The following is a 21,701-nucleotide window of genomic DNA, read 5'->3' as shown; positions in this document are numbered from 1 at the left end:
TTTTTTTTTTTTTAACCAGCCCTCTTTGTGCTACCGCGTTGTTGCTATGTTAAGCTAAGTTAAGGTATTAAAACTTTGAAAACTCTGTGTACCGTCTTTGTAAATATCTCGTGTTTCAATGTGGGCACTTGCGGCTTTTACACAGGTGCGCCTTTATGTATGTACCAAATGGTATTTCCTTTACAAATTTACTGGGTGAGGCTTATAATGCGGTGCGCTCTGTAGGTCAGAAATGACGGTATATGTGTGCTGTGTTGGTCATTTTGAGGAGCACACCACAAACTATAAGAGGACTAAGTGTATATTTGGCTATTTTTATTGCTTACTGCTTGTTGGGTCTCACAAATTTTAAAATTGGTTAAGATATAAGGAACAAGTACACTTTTGCTTGCAAAAGCAGATCTGTACAAAATTGTTTAAATTAAATCAACCTTAAAAAATGGAATTGCTTCCAGACAGCACGCGAGACGTGTTTGAAGAGCGTCAGTACGCGGCGCTATATGGCTCCACTGAGGGGGCTCTCTGGGTTAATCCCCATACCTGCCTCAGTCTTCCTGACGTTCCCAAAAACTTACCAAAAGAGGCTAATGTGTACGAGAGGAGGCCTGCGCGCGTACGTCTGAGTAAGAGAGTACGCTCTGCATAAATGCCGGGTGTGTGCGCGTGTGTGTGTTTATCAGCGTCGTGCAGATGGGTGGCTGAGTGGCTCTCGCAGCCAAATGATTCAGTATGCTAATTAGTTGTTATCTGCGCCGTTGCAGGAACAATATACTGTCTTTCTCTCAGTGGGAATCCGGCCTGCTGGGAACAGATTACACTGCGCACACTGCCAACGTAGTTATTTATATTTTCACGCCCGGTAGTAGAAAATACATAAACACGCACACACATATTCACAGATAGGCCTGCACACAAATAAGCGGGATGCACTTTTAACACACACACACAGCCGCGCGCACGCCATCACCAATGTAAAATTTGTGGTAATTTGAGAGAGAATCTACACTCTTCAAAAAGTACCTGCATGTGGACTCTTACTCAACATGATTATGTCACCTGTCAGAACCCTTTATGAATTTGGTATTTCTACCTTTTTGACACATGCAAATCAATTTGCTAGACAGATGACGTGCAAAAAAATAAATATACTTTGTCAATATCTACACCTGAAAGGAGAGTCAGAGTAAAAACTATTTAACAAATCTATTATTATCATTCAAAAGATAATGCTAAAGTTGATTGGTGCTACTATGCGTTGAATAATATTCGGTATTTATTATTGTGAATGTAGTTTGCAGTGGATTTGTGTGGTGTGTGTGTGTGTGTGTGTGCGCGGACTTCATTACACAAATTGTCAGCAACACCAAGTGATTACTTATTGAGTCACCAACTGTAATTAATATGCATATAACATATAGTTAATTGACTTGCGACAATTTGTGCATTGGAAGTGCTTTTGAATTATTTGCAGAGAGAGAAAAATAAATAACCTGGGGCGTCATAAGAAACAAAATGCATTTATTGCTGTATATAGTGTCATTTATTTTTTGGTAGCTTTGTGTACTTTGCACAAAATCATTTTGTTGTGAGAGTGCATGTTGCAGTGAAATGCTGAAATAGTGGAAAAAGGCGCATCTCGCTGAATGAGAAAATCTGAGAAATGCAGATTTATTTTAGTAGTGACAATTCAAAAAGTGGATCTCATATTACAGAGATTTATCAAATATACAGGAAAATACCACACACCCCCTAATTCGTTCAAGAATATAGTTTTCAATAATTCTTCTGTAATTATGGTGAACTTGGGTGTTTAATTATAGAAACAAATCATGAAATATTTCACTTTGTACGTAGAGAATCTATATGATCAATATTTACTTTTTTAACTGAAATACTGAAATAAATGATATTTTGGATGATATTCAATTTTATTGCGATACTATGATTAAATCAATCAAACATGACCTCATGAAATGACATACTCTGGATCAAATTTACAAATAATTCATAGTTTTGTTCATTACTTAGGTTTGATATGATTTTTTGCATGAACTTGTTATTACAAAAATTTCTAATTTTTAATGTTACATTTTGTCAAGAAAAGCCATAATGCAGGCAGAACATAAAATCAATAATAATGGCCATAACTGCCATTCGATGAAAAACCCATCTATCCATCCATATTCTGAGATGCTTATCCTCACGAGAGTTGCAGGATCAATCAAAAAATGTGTACATTTAAAAAAAAAAAAAAATCTGTGGCAAATATACCATTTAGATGAGCGGTACGATTTTGTAAAAGCGACTTTTAAATTCAAGGTTTTCCTGGACAAATAAAGGTTAAATTGAATACAGTAAACAGTTATGACTTTTCTCATTCATCAAACCTCAATCTTTACAAACGTAAACACAACTTACATATTTGCTCGGGGAGGAACTTCGTGACAGCGAGGCGGCTTTCGGCGGAATATCACTGTAAAATGAAAAAATGTATATTCTTTAGAAATGTGTCACCTAGAATAAGATGGGTTGCTGTTGTGTGCAGGCTTGGGAGTTAGTGGCACTCTGCGCAGGGATGGAACTTTTGGAAAAGTCAATGGCATCACTCAGTGGAGGGTGCGGGCACCGCCGGGTAAAAATTGACGGTGATGTCGTTCGTGACTTCACCGCAGAAGGGTTATCCGTGCCGGGGCGGTGTGCAAAAAGCTCTTTTTCTTTGGTATCATCCAGCATTTTGTTCATTTCCTCACATCAGCCTCATGGTTGGATGCATTGTTTTGCTCTGTGTGTGTGTGTGTGTGTGTGTGTGTGTGTGTGTGTGGTGTGTGTGTGTGTGTGTGTGTGTGAGAGAGAGAGAGAGAATGCAATTCACCTTTAACCTTTTCTTAAAAGACAAATAGGAACGTCTTTAAAATGTAAATGTGAAGGTCAGCAGTTTGAAGAAATTGCAAAATGTCCAATATGAGATTATTATGCATAACAAGGAAAGATGGTATCTTTTTGTTATTCTCTGCTGTTTACGACGGGAGGATCATGTGCTCACTAATAAACGTTTTAAAAAAAACATTAGCCGCAAGGATTTAATTGCATTGAAAGACTAAGCCATCCATCTTCTATAGCCCTTTTGACTTTGGTTGCCAGTCAAGCACGTGGCACATACAGAAAAATAAGGATTCACACTAACCTTTAATGAACCTTGCATGCATGTTTTTGGAAAACACACACAATGATAAAACTAAAATAAATATTTTATGATATGCAGCCATCCATTTTCTCCGTCGCTTATCCTCACAAGGGTTGCAGGAGTGCTGGAGTGTATCCCAGCTATCAACGAGCAGGAGGCGGGGTACACCCTGAACTGGTTGCCAGCCAATCGCAGGGCACATGGAAACAAACAACCATTCAAACTCACAATCGCACCTTGGGGCAATTTAGAGTGTCCAAATTAATGTTGCATGTTTTGAAGATGTGGGAGGAAACCGGAGTACCGGAAGAAACCCACACAGGCACGGGGAGGACATGCAAACTCCACAGAGGCGGGTCCGGGATTGAACCCGGGACCTCAGAACTGTGAGGCCAACGCTTTCCAGCTGCTCCACCGTGCCGCCTTAAATCTTTTATAATAGTATAGAAATAAATAGACTAGAAGCGCCTTAAATCTTTTATAATAGTATAGAAATAAATAGACTAGAAGCCACGTAAAGGTGTTTGAAAAGCAATACTATCCCCTAGTGGCGTGTTATGGGTATGACTGGGATTTAAAAGCCCTGTGGCGTATATGAATGTTATTATTTATATTTATTGTACGGTGCTATATTGGTTAGGATGTCCGTCTCCCAGTTCGGAGCTTTGAATCATCACCAGAGCAACAAGGTGCATTCACAAAGTATCCTGAAGTGTCGGGTCCGTGTTACCTGGTGATGGAAAGGTGCACACCATGGCTTTGGAATGAGTCATCCTCCATTGCTCCAATAGTGCAAATCATGCACCCAATGGTGAAACAATGACAGAAAACATTACACTATTTACATGCACGGATATGGGGAAAAAGACACAAATATGACTCACACCTACATATGTTTAAAAGACAGCTAATTTCAAATGATTTAAAAATATGTATGACCATTCTCCAAAATATACAACTTTTTCACTTATTACCTGCACTTCAATCTTGTACAATATTCAACTTTTTCCATCTCAACATAGAACTTTATCTGTAAAAATATACTATTCTTAAAACGATAGCATTGTATCAACAAAGGAAAAATGAACATTTAATATATCATGACTTGAAGCTTGTGAAAATACACTTTTATCTATTCCAAAAAATATATGTACATAATATGCCTTCTTAGAAAAATTATTTTTTTAATGTTTCCAGCTTTACCAACGCATACGTTAATCAATTTTTATTCATAATGACTTGACCCTGAAAATATACAACTTCAGTCACATCATAAAGGTTATGGAATAAGGGTTTCACTTTGATCTAGAACATTTTTGAAAAATGTTTTTGAAAAGTTTGCTCTTTATTATCGTATTATTACCCTACAACTGTAATCTCATGGTGTAATATTCCGTTTTCTTTCCATCGTGACCCTAATCCAGTACTCTTCCTTGTTCCTTGACCAAATTTTCCCGTGGAAATTAGAAACTTTCCCATCAATAAAGGACACGTCTGACTGATTTGTGTATGAACGAAGTGATGCATCTTACCTTTTTGCACCATTTTTGTTCAACTGTGCCCCGTCTGAGCACTTTGATCCTCATCGTCAAGGGAAACGTCTGCATGTCGTCACATCCGCTCTGTATTTTCAAAAGAAAAGGATTTCATGAAACGTGTGCAATACTTCCGCATTACTTTGCCTTTGCCTTTGTACATTGTAGAATGCGAGGTCCGTGCGAGTGTGTAAAACGCCGGATTGTTTCGGGTTGAGATTACGAAATCGGGACTGCGAAACTGAAAGGAGGCAGGCACTTTCTCCCCCGCCCCCCGCCCTCATTCGGGGTGGGTCGACCACCAGCGATATCCGCGTCCGCTTCCTGAGATGGACCGCGAGACATCGGGCTCGAGTCGGGAGTCGTCTCGCTGCTAAATTAAAGAGCGAGCGAATGAGGGTGGCCCCGCCGCTTGCTTCCTAGCCGCCCGCTGTGCGGTTATCGCGGCCGCAGAAGCTCCGCAAGGCTCTTGGTCGAGGCGGTGGTGCGTTCAATGCCCCCCGTTCATGGCGTGAACCGTGCTTTGGCGGCGTGTGATGATAGGAGACACGATGACGCTCTTGTCTCTTCTTGGTCGGATCATGCGCTATTTTCTCCTGAGGCCGGAGACGTTGTTCCTGTTGTGCATCAGCCTGGCGCTGTGGAGCTACTTCTTCCACACGGACGAGGTGAAGACCATCGTCAAGTCGAGCCGCGACGCCGTGAAGATGGTGAAGGGCAAAGTGGCCGAGATGATGCACAACGACCGGCTGGGAGGCCTCAGCGTGCTGGACGCGGAGTTCTCCAAGACCTGGGAGTTCAAGAGCGACAACGTGGCCGTGTACTCCATACAGGGCAGAAGGGACCACATGGAGGACCGCTACGAAGTGCTCACGGACATCGCCAACAAGAGCCACCCGTCCATCTTCGGCATCTTTGACGGCCACGGCGGAGAGGTAAGCGCCGTCGGGCCTCCCTGTTGCACCTGAATGCGTCATTTGGTCTCATCGGGAGCCCAAAATACACGATCAGCGTCACTGGATGGAAACGCAAACTATGACAATGTGTCTTGTGTTATTATATTACAACGTGCATTATTGTGGTCCTTGACTTTAATAACATGAGCATTACGCAGTATTTTTTTATGGTAGTAGTCGAAGTACGCTTATATTTGTCAATCAGAGGAACTCCCATCCTTACAACTGCATTGTTTCTTTGTGTGTACCCCATTTCTGCTGGAGCTATCACGAAGAATGTGTGTGTGTGTGTGTGTGTGTGTGTGTGTTTTGTCTTGATTACACTCCCTGTGTTGTCAAAGGTCGGTGGACTTCATCAGACTTGAGTATCTTCGTGTAGCCATCTGTCACCAGTATCCCCCCCAATGCCCCGGAGCTCCAAATGTATTTGTCAAATAATACCAGAGACCCTCCAAGATCCACCAGTCTGTTAGGGCTGCAATTCGCGACACTCATCAAAACCTCTATTGTGCCAATATTTTAGAAACTTTAGGGGGCGGGGGGGGAAACAAACATTCAAAGCACATCACCAAAGAAAAATCTAAAAACAGTATATACAGTGAACCCCACCGCAACCTTGCCTTTCTCCAATTTGCTTATTTGCGTTTTTTTTTTTAATCCGTAAACCACCAGTGTCCAACTCAAGGCCTGGGGGGTAGATCTGGCCCGCCACGTGATTTTTTGTGGCCTGCAAAGCCAAATCCAGAGTGTCAATTTCCATGATTTTTGCAAAAATCTGTACCAAAATTTCAAATTGTCACCTATCATAAATGATAAAGTTGAGATATTACAAGCTTTTTTTGTGTTGCCAAATGTGAATAGTTTGAAAAACACATCACCCTTGATTTCTGATTCCAAAACTAGTTCATAAATTATGGAAATATGATGAAGTGATCAAATATTTTGTTCCACAGTCATAACGGCCGTCTGAGGAAAACTGCAACAACAATATGGCCCACCAGAAAAATGAGTTTGACACCCCTGCCGTAAACCGATCTTCTGCTGCAGCATTTGCTGAAAAACTTGCAGATGCGTTTCTTAAAATGCCCTAAAATGCCACAAGATGGCGACAAAACTCTCACTAATAGCTAGCCTCCCACATTTAAATGACTTAGAGCACTGGTTTGGTAAACCAGGGGTTGTGGGTTCGTATCCCACTGGGGCCTCCACTCCCTGAGAAGGGTTGCGTCAGGAAGGGCATCCGGCGTAAAAATAGTGCCAAACATATATGTGCGTTCATCTGAGATGACACGCTGTGGCGACCCCAAAAGGGACAAGCCGAAAGAAACTTAATAGCCAAGTATATAAAATAAAGTTGTGACTAATCAAGACGATCTCTGAGCTCTCAGATGCTGTCGGCGTTTCCCCTGAATGTGCTGAAACCACGTCCCGCTCAACAGGCAATCAAATACGTTCGTATCGCAAAGATGAATGCCGATACATTCCCATGATTGACACAGAAAATACTCTAGACTCAACCCCCAACATTTTGTTGCAAGAAAACGTACGTATCAGCACTTGTCAAAACACCGTTAAACACAATCAGCCTCGTGCCTAGATCAGACCACAGGATTTCAGCCCCGCCGTTAGCCCGATTAGCTATCGTAGCTGATTTCCTAAATCGAGCCGAACAAATTTTATGGCAAATGACGAAACTCCTTTTAGTGTGACTTGAATTTTCATTTAAAAACAGAAGCAAAAAAAAAAAATCACCAAATTTTCGTTCGAAAACCGACTTTACAGGACAGGAGCGTTCAAGAAGCGAGGCTGCGCTGTATTCTTGCAAAAACAAAAACAAATTTAGTTTCCTTTTAAAGCCTGCAAGGGCTGGAAAATATTCCACCAAATTGTCGCCGGGGTTTTCCAGGGCCCAACGACAGGCGCTACCCACCAACGACATTGCGGGCTAACAGGCTTGCAGACACTGCGGACAGCCAGCGGGCTCGTCCAATATGTCGACGCCACGCTTGGTGCTGTGCTCGCCATAACAGCGAGACTTTGGGGAAAGTTAACAGTTTATTATTATTGATTCTGAATACAACTCCATCATCTATTCTGTTTACTTAGTCTATTTTGAAAAGATTAGACAATTTCCAGAGCTTGGGCGCAATAAATTTAAGGCTTGCTTAAGGATTTAATTTCCTCAAGAATTTTCGGGTGGATAAAACTTAAATGAATATTTTTTTAATGTAATCCTCCTGTTGCAGAGCCACCAGAGAACTTGACACCCTCTCCTTCCACAGCTCATATCAGTCTTTCATTTCCTGTGACTCTCAGCAGTCTTGTTAAGTGCTTTCTGATGACAGCAAGTTGGAGAATGTAAATGTCTGTTTACTCAACAGATTCCCTCTGTCTATTCCTGTCCCGTAGACAAATATTTAACCTAAATGCAAATATTTAACTTATACCCTAGTTGGGAGGATCTTTCTGGATTTCTCCCAAGATGTGCTCTCCTCCCTGTCTTCAGCTTCTTTTCATTATTTTGATTCTGTCTGTGTTGTATCTATTGATCGAGCTGTGTTGGGTGGTCTTTGGAATTTTAATATTGATGCCAACATGATGCAGTCACTTTAAATGAAGTAAGTATTGAAATTAAATTGCTCACACGGTCAATTCTTGGATGACTACCGTAATTTCTGGACTATAAGCCGCGACCTTTTTCACACGCTTTCAACCCTGCGGCTTATGAGGTGATGTGGCTAATATGTGCATTTTTCTAACGACTGCAAGGGGGCACTTGAGCGGAAAAGGTAAGAGTGACACCAGTAGAATACATGTGCTGAGGAAATAACTTTTACCGGTATGTTTTTTTTTTTTTTTTAACCGGCCCTGTTAGCACTGCGCTAGCATGTTGCTGCTGTGTTACTGCCGTGTCTCAGTGATTTTTACCAGTATTTTTTTTTCTTTTAACTGGCCCTGTTACTGCTGTCCTACCGTGTTGCTACTTTGTAGCTGCCGCGGCTGTTTTTTTTTTTTTTTTTTTACTGGTATGTTTTTTTTTTGTTTTTTTTTTTAAACCAGCCCTGTTCGTGTTACTGTGTTGTTGCTCTATTAAGCTAAGCTAAGGTATTAAAACTTTGAAAACTCTGTGTCCTGTCTTTCTTTGTAAATATATTGTTTCAATGTGGGCACTTGTGGCTTTTGCACTGGTGCAGCTTATGGAGGTACTAAATGGTATTTCCTTTCCAAATGTACTGGGTGAGAGTCATAATCAGGCGGGGAATTACGGAGGCTGGGAATTACGGTATGTTAGCTCTTTAGCATTCCTTTCCTCACTAAGGAGAAATAAAAGTGTGGAATTTCTTTTGGAAGGTTCCTGTAACTGTAAAAGCAGCCAGGAGTACGACACAACAGTTTTTACATGTGAATATTTAAATAGTGTGAAATATGTTGTTCCTGCACAACCCATACAAAGTGATTAACTCTTCATTCAATTGTCCAGTAATATTTTTAACACTTTAAATTGCAAAAGCTAAATAAATTTAAATTAAAGCCTTATAAAGATACCTGTCAGCAAAAGAAATTCAATTTTCATGACTAAAAATGTTCACCTTTACCCTCAATGTTTGTGGTACCCATCCTCTTCTGTGGTATTTGCACATGAAACGCTTTTGAAGCATTTTCATTTATAAATATGGTTAAATTCGTAATTTAGTTTTTCCCCCTTTGGATGTTACCTAAATATGATGCAGCTCTTCCCCTGTTAAAAAAAAGAACTAAGTTGGATCAGAAGTATAAACTATGCAGTGAGTGTAAAATTAAATGGGCTGATAAGCACCTTTACATTATTTTTGGGCTACTCAAAGTAAAGCTTCCGAAATGCTGAAAGTAATGGAGTCTGCCCCCCCCGCCCCACTCCCCTTTTCCCCAGGCTGCAGCGGACTTCGTGAAGGCCCACCTGCCCGAAGCCTTGAGGCAGCAGCTGCAGGCTTTGGAGCGAGAGAAGAAGGAGAGCGTCCAGTCGTACGCCGGCGTCCTGGAGCAGCGCATCCTGAGCGTGGACAGAGACATGCTGGACAGGCTGTCTGCCAACCACGACGAAGCGGGTCAGTATAGAGGAAGCCTTGTCTGCAGTCTTCACTGGAAAGGATAGAGGACAATGAATACATACATACGAATACATAGTGCATGGAATTAGATGTGCAGATTGATGAAAGATCTCCACTGACGACACTGCGCTAGATGTCGCTTCAGCTGTTTTATGACCTTTTCCAAACGTGCCCTGTCCAGGTACCACCTGTCTGGTGGCACTGCTGTCCGACAGGGAACTCACAGTGGCCAACGTCGGCGATTCCCGCGGTGTCCTGTGCGACAAGGACGGCAACGCCGTGGCGCTGTCCCACGACCATAAACCGTATCAGCTCAAGGAGCGCAAAAGGATCAAGAGGGCAGGTAAGATAAGAGGAAAACTAGTAGATTCATCACCATGATGAATGTGGCCTTTCCCAAACTTTGAGCCAGGGCACATATTTTACATTTGGAATATCTCACGACACAACACGGAACAAAAACATCACAAAATCTATACTCTATGTAGCGTAATTTCAATTTAATCAAAAATTGACCAACTTATGAAATCCGGACCCTTTAATTTGAACACAAAGCTATTATTCTGTTCTATGGTTGGCACCAGGTGGGTACACAGTAATTGAGCCGTCTGCCATCTAGAGAAATAGGACTTTACTTGTTTGGCATGTCACCTATATACAGTGAAGAAAATGAGGATTTCAACACCCTGCTATATTGCTTAGAAATCATGGAGGGGTCTGAAATTTTCATCATAGGTGCATGTCCACTGTGAGAGGGATAATCTAAAAAGAAAAATCCAAAAACCACAATGTATGATTTATTTGTGATGCAGCTGGAAATAAGTATTTGAACACCTGAGAAAACCAATGTTAATACTTGGTACAGTAGCCTTTGTTTGCAATTACAGAGGTCAAACGTTTCCTGTAGTTGTTCACCAGGTTTGCGCACACTGCAGGAGGGATTTTGGCCCACTCCTCCACACAGATCTCTAGATCAGACAGGTTTCTGGGCTGTCGCTGAGAAACATGGAGTTTCAGCTCCCTCCAAAGATTTTCTATTGGGTTTAGGTCTGGAGACTGGCGAGGCCACGCCAGAAACTTAATGTGCTTCTTACGGAGCCACTACTTGGTTTTCAGACCATCCATACATCCATTTTCTCTGCCGCTTATCCTCACAAGCATCGTGGGAATGCTGGTGCTTATCCCAGCTATCATCGGGCAGGAGGCAGAGTACACCCTGAAATGGTTTCCAGCCAATCGCAGGGTACATAGAGACAGACAACAGTCTCACTCAAAATCGCACTTAGGGGCAATTTAGAGTCTAGATTTGAACCCTGGTCCTCAGAACTGTGAGGGCAACGCTCTAACCTCTAACCAGTCACTGCACTGTGCTACCATAAAAGTGAAATTTGTCTTTGGGAATCACTAAAGGAAAATATTTTCAGTGCTTGGCTGCCACCTCCTGGTGTGTTTTGACACAGCATCTTTTAACCCTTCCACAGGAGGCTTCATCAGTTTTAACGGCTCCTGGAGAGTTCAGGGAATTCTGGCCATGTCCCGCTCTCTGGGTGACTATCCGTTAAAGAACCTCAACGTCGTCATCCCCGACCCGGACATCATGACGTTCGACCTGGACAAACTGCAGCCCGAGTTCATGATCCTGGCGTCCGACGGCCTGTGGGACGCCTTCAGCAACGAGGAGGCGGTGCGCTTTGTCCGCGAGCGGCTGGACGAGCCGCACTTTGGCGCCAAAAGCATCGTCTTGCAGTCCTTCTACCGCGGTTGCCCAGACAACATCACCGTCATGGTGGTCAAGTTCAAAAGCAGGGCAGGGGGGAGCAGCAAGGCGGGGGACTAGGCATGGAATTTTACCAGTCACGTAAAATGCTACAGGAGGACTGAGACAAGCTAGGGCACGAGTATTGGATAAGTGTACAACTGGATGAATCAAACGCAGAAAATGAAGACAAGGGAGCCTGAATACTATTATTATATACCAAGAGAAAGTACCAGCATGTATTCAACTATTACAGTTTACTGTCCATTATTGATGCAGTTCCTCCCCCCCCCGCCCCCCACAGGAGCTTCTTCAGAAGACACTATGGTGCCTAATTGTAAAGTGTGGAAAAACACCAGCCTTCTGTCCACATTCAAAAAAAAAAAAATCCCATTTCCTTAAATAGAGGCATCTTTCCAAATAGACCCCTTCGCTCCAGTTAAACATGGAATTGAACAAATAAGTGCTGTGTGTCAGACACCTGCTTCTTTTTTTTTTTTTAATCCCTTCAATGTTAAAAGTCGGTGGCCGTAATTACACGGAGTCCTCTGTCTACGACTGAGATCCGTTCCTACAGTAGCGACTTCACTCGAATTTCGACTTAAGTCGGATTCCACCATGAAAGTCAGAATTTACGTAAAAATACTTTGTATAAAAAACAAATACATGGAAATAAACAAGATGATGTGCTTAGATATTGCGAAGAAACCTGGTCCTCAAGCCTCAAATCAAAGTATCAAAGAACCTTGTTTTGTGATCATTGTATCCGACGTAGGAACAGAACCCTTCACATGTGCTAAAATACGAGCTTTGTCTTTAATAATTGTCACCACGGTCGACCGACTGATGCCTTGGTGGTGTTTGGTGTCTCTCCTTTCTCCAATCTTTTGATGATCTAGAGCTTTGTTTCCATGGTAACGGATTTTCTTTTGGCTGCAGAAGCATTGCTAAAAGACACAGCTTTCTTTATAATGTTAAAAAAGGAGGACGAAAAATGCAAACATACTCCCGGCGCGCGAACATGGACAAGCATTAGCCAGACAAAATGGCGGGGGGGGACAGGCGTTGTAAAGTCGAAACGTCTTGGGTCGAGACTTTAAACTAGGGACTATCTGTACCTTTAACTACACCTAAACACACCACCTGCAGTGCAGATTAAAATTGGTGTCTTCAAAGTAACAGACATGTTTTTGGAATCTGTGATTGGAAAATGATGTATTACATCCACTCAAGCCTAACGTGACCCCGGTGATTGATGGAAGAAGTGTAATACAATCCATCCATTCATTTTCTTTCGCGCTTGTCCTCATTAGGGCCACAGGTTAGCAGGACCCTACCCGAGCTGACTGGGTGAGATGTGGGGTACACCCTTGACTGGTCGCCAGTCAGTCTCCGATATGGACAGACAACGTTTACACTCACGTTCACTCCTTTGGGCAATTTAGAGTCTCCAGCCAACCGAAAAAGCATGTTTGGCTGATGTGTAAGCAAACAAACGGGGAGAACATACAACAGAAACCTGTAACACAATATTTTATATACTATACTATGATAAAAATATGATGAAACTGCATTTCTTATACATAAAGCAATCCCTTTAAAATATGCCTGCTATTCTTCTGTTGAGTTAAAAACAAAAAAAAGCCTCTGGCCACTATATGAAGAAATAAAGTTTGACTTTAACATTGCGGGTCCAGAAGAATTTGCCAGTGCCCAAGAAATATGACAACATAATTCAACTGCATAACACAGTGGTGCCTTGAAATTACATTTAATTCATTTAGTGAGCATGTTTGTAACCGAAAACGCTTGTATCTCAAATTGTTTCCCCATTGTAATGAATGGAAGTTATTCGTCTGTTCCAATTTCCCCTTCAAAATAGAGAATTGAAGTTTTTTTTTTAAATGATAAAACTATACATATTAATAATATTGTATTTTATAAAAACTTACATTTGCATGGAGACGGTCACTACTCAGCTAACTGCAGTAACAGTCACAGAATAAAAAAAAAGCCTGTGAGTATTGTTCTGAGTCTTTTTTTTTGTTTGCTTGTTTGTTTGTTTTTTTAAATTCTACTTCTGCATTTCAAAGACTTGGAAAAGATTTGGAAAACTCTTCATGATCTGATCACATCTAAAGACAAGTTGTAAAGTTTTTTGTAACAGACTTGTCACAAACTGGGATTGAAGACCAGCCCCTTTGTTTGCAAAATTTCCTGTTTCCATTGTTTTTTTTTTCTTAAGAGCTCAACTATTTGGTTGTAGGTGGTGTGACGTCACCACAAAGACTGAAAGACTGATCACAGCAAAACGCGTTTGGCAGTCGTAAAGCCGAGACCAGGAAAAGACTGATCTAAAACAGCTAAGATTGCTATTTCAGTAAAACGAATGTTCTTTTGACTTTCAGTTTTTAAATCTGTGAAAAATGTAAACTCAGCATAAGGGTTACAACACCTTGACACCAATGCCATTCATTATCCCATCTATGGCATTTTCCATTGTCAGTCATTAAGATAAATGAAGCTATGTGGTTATTTTAAATAGAGAACATGTAATCCCTGTGTTTGATTTATAGTTTGATAGTTATGCAAGTTGGGTTCGCTGCCACCTTACAGTGCATCTCAAATGCTTGCTAGCAACTCCCCTGAAAAAAATTAAATCATAAACTTTTTAAATTGGCTCACTTGCATCTCAAGGCACCACTGTACACACCTAAAATTAACTCATTTCCTGACATAACATTTAAGTCACTTCAGGGAAGCAAAAGGATTTGAATGGATAGAGTCTGATCTGTACGTCTCTGAAACTCAAGAACAAAAGTGGCAGCTGCCGTAAGAATCTGGATGATGACACACGGCGTTGCACTGTAGTGCCGCTGCAGCCGTACACTGCAAAGTAACACGAGAAGCCCCTGAAGCAATACATTGTGTAACCAGTGTTGTCAAAAAGATACAAATTTTCATTTCAATTAATTTCAGGTTCTTGCTTGCTGGACTGTAGTCGGATATTGTGTGACCTGTTGAGCATCACTCCATAAACAAAAAGGTAGCATTATAACCATTGCATTGTCTCTATTTAGTTCTAATTGCAAATGTTTTTATCTTAAATCTGACCAAATTCCCTTTAAAACTGGCTTCTTTATAAAAGAAGTTGAAGCGTTTTCTTATTTTTATTTTATTTTAAACGTACAGTACCTTATATGCCTTATTTATTGTTTTTGGTGTCAAGCAGATTGCCAAATCTGTGTACTGTATATACATGTTTTTTTGTTCCTTTGTTTTACAATAAAACATTCTCATCACTTCACTCTGGAACTCATCATTTCAAGAAGGGGGGAACCCATATCCCGTTGACCGCATTTTGCTCTTGAAATTATTGGATCCCGCCGACATGCAATCTATCACCAAAAATAAGACCATATACATTTAACTCACAAATGCTCATAATACGTACATAATACACTTATCTACTCTTTCAAAACAATACCTCACCATCATGTCACAATCCTGACCTTTTGTGTTTTCTGTACTCAATGTTAGCATGTTAGCATTTGAACCACTATCACAAGAGGACAATGTTAATTGCTTAACAGTCTGACTTCCTATTTTAGCATATTAACTGTAAACATGTTCTAATTTTCCCATTTCAAGCCAAAATGTAAAATTATCGATTCATCTCCAGGCTCTCTCTACCCAGGTTACTTTATGTTAGCATTTGTGCCACTCCACAAATGTACAACGTGAAACCCTCATTGATCTGCCTTTTATTTTTTATGTGCTAACTTGCATTATGCTAGTATAAATTATTACCGTGTTATCATTTGAGCTATTTCCTTTCAACATTGTACCTGGGCAAAATGTTGAAATCTTCGAAAATGCGCCTTTGCGCTTTTTGCACTCAGGATGACATTTTGCTATATGTTACCATACCAACTGTTAGCATAAGCTCTATTCCCTTAGATAGGATTCAGCACAAAGTTTAAAATAGTTCTACAAGGGAAGCACGACTCATTTTATGTCTTTCATAAAAGCAGGTTAGCGAATAGGCAACAGCCAGCAGGCCCATTACAAATTTCAATTTGGATTTTTCCTATGAATGCTACCACATTAACGTAGGTTAATGGTGAACTTCTCATTTTACACATGTCCCAGCTATGGGAACTGAACTGACCTGGATAAAATGGTATTAGAGTCTCAGCCTTTAGTTGGGCGCATTGTAGTTCCATCAATAAGAACAGTGGTGACATCATTGCAATGACTGTGCCTGGCTAATATTGTAACAACGTCAACCAGGCACACAGCAGTGAAACCCAACTCTTTGGTGTGCGACTCTGCATGTCCAAGTGACGGCCTGTGCCAGGTGGACGCACTCAGAATAGTCTGGATGTGACCGCAAGTGTTTGGTGACCGTAAATACATTACATTACGGCTGAACGGGAACGCTTCAATAAACGGATCAAAGACGCACAAAGGGGACTGGTTAAATAAGGCGGACAGTTAAACTTCTGGAGTTTTTGCATCAGAAATGGGTCTGCAAGGTTCCAAACCTCCATCGGAAGCGCACGTGATTTTCCAGGGTTTGGCCACGGTGGATTTGTCACACAAGCGGAACGTGGGTTTTTCTCAAGGCCAGGTCGTAAGCATCCAGAGGTCGGTGAGTCGCCAGCATGCGCAGCGGCCACCGCCGGAGAGACCCGCGGGCCGCTCACCTCGGAGCCACGTCCGCCAGGACGCCGCGGGGCTGGTGTACGTCGTGGACAACCCGACCGGTGGAGTGTGGGTGAAGCCCAGAGAGCAATGGACTAGAACCTGACCCCGGATACAACATTAAAAGAATTATTTCACTAAATAAAGTGAGGAATAACCCAAATCCAATCATGCTGGCCTTTGGATACAGTCCAATGTGTAGCAGAGGCGCTATGATTGTCTGCTGGTCCACCGTGAAATTGAGTGGATCAATGACGTTTATTGATTGAGTCAAAAGAGACATTGATGTGATGAACGCTGGAGTCCATTGGGGGGCGGGGGGGGGGGCCTGAGCCCAAGAGGAAGAGAAGTGGTGCGTCAGACAGAAAACGAGCATTTGTTTACTTGCAGACTGCATATGTAATCTTGGGAATCAATAATAAAAGTACAGAACCCTTTAAAAGGACATTTGTAAAAATGGAATGGGCTAGAATGATTTTTTTTTTTAAGGGACAAAACAAGGAGAGCTACAGTGTCCAGGTGAACATTTATTGATTTAATTATTTGTCTGTAGCATTTTTATGTCATTTTATTTAAGTTTACCTAACTTTGCTGCATCATGGTGACCGGGTTGTGTGACGGCCTGAGAGGGATTTTGGCTGCGGTTGATTAAGAAAAAGAAAGTTGTTCAGAAAGTGTCTGGAAAAGGGTCAAATGAGCCCATTTTGAAATTGTATTTTCTTGCCAGAAACAGCTCATTTGAAAAATGTGGATTGCTTGAAACGGTTAAACTCTGGTTCTTCTTCTTCTTTTTTTTTGTTTTTTTAACTGTTGAATGAGCCTGTGATGTTGTTTTGAAACGGGTGTGTTTAAGGGCGTGGAAGTCGGATGGAGAACTGGTATTTCTTTCCTGGTCGCGTCACTACATGCTTATTTAGCTCGTTTTGAAACTGGTCGGAAGTCAAACGAGCCATGTGATGATTTATGATGACTTTGGTGCAATCAGGTTATACTTTTCCAAACTGATTGTGTGCGCACAATGCATTTTTCATAACCAATAAAGCTTTAAACATTTTATTATAGCACTTTGACCCTCGATGTTTATTTAATAACAAAACTTCCTTTTATATTTTTAGATGATCCTTTGATTGTTTTTATATTCCTTGCATACAGCTGCAATGATGGGGTTGAAATCGCGCATGTGTCTTCTGTTCTGTTTAGTTAGATTTCATTATTTAGTACAACCAAAGCCTCTCCCGATGGACCTTTCCAATGATGACCTTAAGCTCCGCCCCCTTAGCCATGTCCCACAAGGTTTCAAAATAGCGATTGAACATAACATGTTTGAAGTCGATTATCGCGTAATCCAGATAATATTGGGGTATGTTTTTGCCAATAGCGTCAGAGTTGTCCAAGAGAGTTCTACAGAGAGGTCCAAACTATTTCACGCAAGGATATGTATGCGGAATTAAGATTTTGGACGAAGCAGGACGCAATGTCAGTTACAGCGAAATGTTGGCGATCGATGCAAAAAAGTTTGCCGCCTGACAAACTTCATATTGAAATCCAACAGGATAAAATTGTGAAATTGTACTGCACATGTAAAGCAGGGTGAGTACTTTTTACTTGGATAGATCACGAGTAATATCATTGTAGTCTTTATAACTGAGTGGGTGTATTCATTTGACTTGGCTCATAATGGAACCCAGTGCTTTGTCTTAAAAGTCCGATGTGATACAAAGAGGCAAATAGACATTTCTCTTGCTTGACATCACACATTTATGCATCACTAACCCGATTCTTCGACATAAAACATTACACACTTCATTCAGCAGGTCAGTGATACACTAAAAGTGAAAGTTGTTCTGCTGCAATGTATAAAGCACTGATAATTCAAATCAAACTCAGAAAAGATACTTCTCCGTCACTTACCTTCGAATATACAGCCTAGTGTTTGTTTATATTGTCCACATTTAGTTGTACGTGCAGTCTTCCGTGACCCTTAATCCGTTTTAGACACTTCTTCGACTGTGTTTTAGACTTTGGAAAATGAATCAACCGGGCCCCTTGTAACCTAGCCAGATATCTTTCATCAGAATTGCACGTTCCCAAAGCGCATCTGAGGACTATTTTCTTGGTGACATTAACTTTTCCAAGCGCACGCTACTGACAACCAGCATTGCTTGTGGTACAATATGATGAGATGGGTGCATCAAGCCGGGGGTTAAGACAACGTGGCTATCTGATTGGCTATTATTGTACAAGTGATTGACAGGTCGGAAAGGTCAATTGCAGTCGTGCTGCTGTCAGCGTCAACTGAGGATGCAGTAGAGATGACAGATGACACTGACTGTTAAAGGTAGAGTGATGTTGTCTGTTACAGTAATAATGAAATTATTCACTTTTTAGATAATCCTCAAGGATTTTAAAGACGTTCGCTCAAGAAGTGATAATTTTCTCAAATTCACTTTTCAATAGATGTCTAATAATCGAATTGGCTTGATTGTGATCGCCGATAATTAGTGTTTTTTGATTGGCTTGAATGTCACGATTTGGTGATCAATGATGTAACTGAGCAGCTCCGCAAAAAACAGCAGGTGTTGCTGTCGTGTACATTATATTCAACTCTAAAATCTTGTTTACTTTTAGGCATGTTGCATCATTTGACGTAGTATACTAAATATCTGACAGCAAATAAAGATTTTAAAAATATAACATCAGTAATGTGGGACAGAACCCATTTTTTGTATTGAAATTTGGTCTTTCACAATTGCACTAAGTTGGGCCTCATCTTGTCCACTTGAATGCAACTGGATTACCATGGCAACGACAACACATGGCAGCCTTCATTTAAGGCTGTTCCCGTACCTCTAATACGACACCTCTCGCAAGCAGGAAACAAAATGTTACATAGTCGAGCAAGCTAGAGCTAGCTTGAACGGTTGTATATAAACATTTTGGCCTTCTGTCAAATCATGCTCTAAAGTTTTGGTGTGGGTGAAGTAATTTCACTACAATAAAGTACTTTAATTTCACTAGATTACATGATAACATTGTTATTGCTCATTTCTTCCATCTATGTCATGTTGTAATGCTGGTTTCACCTGACTGATCAGAATACGTGAGCTGGCTTTTTGAAGAGACTCACAATAGAATAGACTATGTAAACAAGTGATTTAAAAAGCCACATCACTCCATCTTGTGATCAGATATTTTTTTTTTAAAGTGGCTAATCTATCTCAAAAATCCTGATTGTGTATTTTACTTAGTTGATAAAATTATTTGCATCTGTGGAGGGTGAAATGACTGAATACGCTCCTGTTTGCAATACTGTAGTACAACGTTCTCCTTAATGGTGTCCAAATGGTACAAATACTTAGTCTCCTTTGTCCCTGTTGCTCAACTAATGGTTCACCTATTAAAATAATTACGTCACACGGTTCGACGGGATATGACGCTTAATCTAGAACACACCTTGGAAAAAAAGACATGCGAGCAGGTAAAACTTGAACGCATACAAAAGGGCGAAGACAAGAGGGAAAAAAATAGCACTAAATTCATACTGTGCGCGTACCTGGGCGTACTTGTGTGACTCTAATGGGACAGCGAGGTTCCACACAACCAGAGGTCCGGGTCCTCCTCCTGGGTCTGGACAACGCGGGCAAGTCGAGCCTCTTGTACAAGCTGAAAATCAACAAGTTCGTCGGCACGGTTCCCACCATCGGCTTCAATGTGGAAATGCTCGACGTGAGGAAGAACAAGAAGAATTTTGCCTTGACCGTGTGGGACGTGGGCGGCCAAGCGGAAATGCGGCGCCACTGGCGGAGCTTCTACCAGGACACCGCCGCCGTCGTCTTCGTGGTGGACAGCGCGGACCGGTCCAGGGTGCAGGAGGCCAAGCGGGAGCTGGAGAACGCCCTGAGGAGCGAGCAGCTCCGCGGCCGTCCGCTCATCGTGCTCGCCAACAAGCAGGACGTGGACGGCGCTATGACCGTGAGCGAAGTCAAAGACTTCTTCAACCTGAGGAGGATTTGCGCCGAGAGGGACTGGTACGTCCAGCCGTGCTCCGCGTCCACGGGCTTCGGCCTGGAGGAAGCCCTCAAGAGGGTCAGCCACATGACCAAGCTGCCGTCGGAATCGGCAGCCCACGTCAAGGAGAACATTAAGGGCACCGTTAATTATATCAGAGCGAAGTCTGTGCGGCGTTGAATGTGGACTACGATCCGAGTTTTGACGACACTTGGGAAGAATCCAAAAACGCTTTGGGGTGGAAACTGACACGGTTGTGGTAATCGGAATTTGATGTATGGCTTTGAGAATCGGGGAGTCCAAGTACAGTAATGAAAAGTCACCATTTTGGAAGAAAAATAATTGTGTCAGTGTTCAGAGTAGAAAATGACTACTTTTGAAATCTGCTTCAATCAAAACAGACAATTACAGCGCAGCAGTTTTTAAATCTTTCCATAAAAATAATTTCAATCCCAGTTTTGAACGTTTGGGAATACTGGTCCCATTTAAATTCGCTAAATAAGATCGTGTCAACAAAAACATACAAGAACTTAGTATTGTGACACGTATAAATCAACACTTTGGACCTTCAAGGATCATCGACTATATTTTTGTAAATTTAATTTGAATTGCAGTTTAGGAGTTATGTTTTGATTAATTGAATGATGATTTGTTTAGGAATTTTGAGAAAGAGCTGTGCTAACATTTTGTAACCAATAGTGTCAACGTTTCAACCAAAAAGGTAGATACTTTTTAATCCAAGACCTGAAAAAAAAGGCCATTATGAAATCTTAATACTTTGGTACCATTTCAATCAACCACATAAACTGTACACCAATAATGGACAGGTTTTGAACTACCGTATTACGATATAAAGGCTTAGAGAACACTGGTACAGGATTGTAGTAAGCATTAATTAAAATTGTGGTTTAAAATAGTCCCGTTTAAAAATAATGTACCTTACACTATTGTCTGAGCAACCTCATTTGATTGCTGCAATATTGCCAACAAAATGTAAACACTGCAATCAAAACCTTAGTAAGAGTTACCAAAAAAAAAAAAAAAAAAAGTCTTATTTAATCTAAACACTACTGTAAGAATAAATCAGTTTTGGACATACAATAAACTAAGAAAATTTCATTTGCTTGACCCAAACAAGAAGAAATTTAGTTATATGAAATGGGCATCACTTTTTATTGCTTGGACTAGCAGGAGTGTTTGGAAATTCAGGATTAATTGTGGACCAGATAATACAAAGTATGTACAGTATTGTAATTTTTGTTTTCTCTTTCTCCACATTGTTTGAGCCGAGAACAATCATGAACTTGTTTACTATACACCAACACTGACAAAGGGTTGAAAACCAAGTAAGTGAACTGAAAGGCATGTAATCTGGTAGGATAGTTACATTTTCTACATTCAAGCACACCCACGAATGAATATGAACGCAATGCCAACGCCATTAAGATCTGGAATTATTTAATCATT

General features: G+C 41.2%; 2 protein-coding genes across 2 annotated transcripts; both read left to right on the top strand.

Moving 5' to 3' along the window:
* Window positions 1–4,816: 4,816 nt before the first annotated feature.
* On the top strand, window positions 4,817–14,826 carry ppm1la (protein phosphatase, Mg2+/Mn2+ dependent, 1La). The gene is made up of 4 exons (XM_061838609.1): window positions 4,817–5,654; window positions 9,586–9,760; window positions 9,945–10,106; window positions 11,245–14,826. The coding sequence occupies exons 1-4, from the start codon at window positions 5,256–5,258 to the stop codon at window positions 11,598–11,600; spliced, it is 1,092 nt and encodes a 363-aa protein (XP_061694593.1). The 5' UTR covers window positions 4,817–5,255; the 3' UTR covers window positions 11,601–14,826.
* A 4,877-nt stretch (window positions 14,827–19,703) lies between these two features.
* Window positions 19,704–21,576, top strand: arl14 (ADP-ribosylation factor-like 14). Its single transcript, XM_061838611.1, has one exon. It carries the CDS (start codon window positions 19,803–19,805, stop codon window positions 20,412–20,414), a length of 612 nt encoding a protein of 203 aa, XP_061694595.1. The 5' UTR covers window positions 19,704–19,802; the 3' UTR covers window positions 20,415–21,576.
* Window positions 21,577–21,701: the final 125 nt, after the last annotated feature.

Source organism: Syngnathoides biaculeatus, chromosome 13 (assembly GCF_019802595.1).
Source record: "Syngnathoides biaculeatus isolate LvHL_M chromosome 13, ASM1980259v1, whole genome shotgun sequence".
Taxonomy (NCBI): domain Eukaryota; kingdom Metazoa; phylum Chordata; class Actinopteri; order Syngnathiformes; family Syngnathidae; genus Syngnathoides; species Syngnathoides biaculeatus.
Note: the sequence above shows the minus strand (reverse complement) of the source record. Positions and strands in the feature narration are given on the sequence as shown.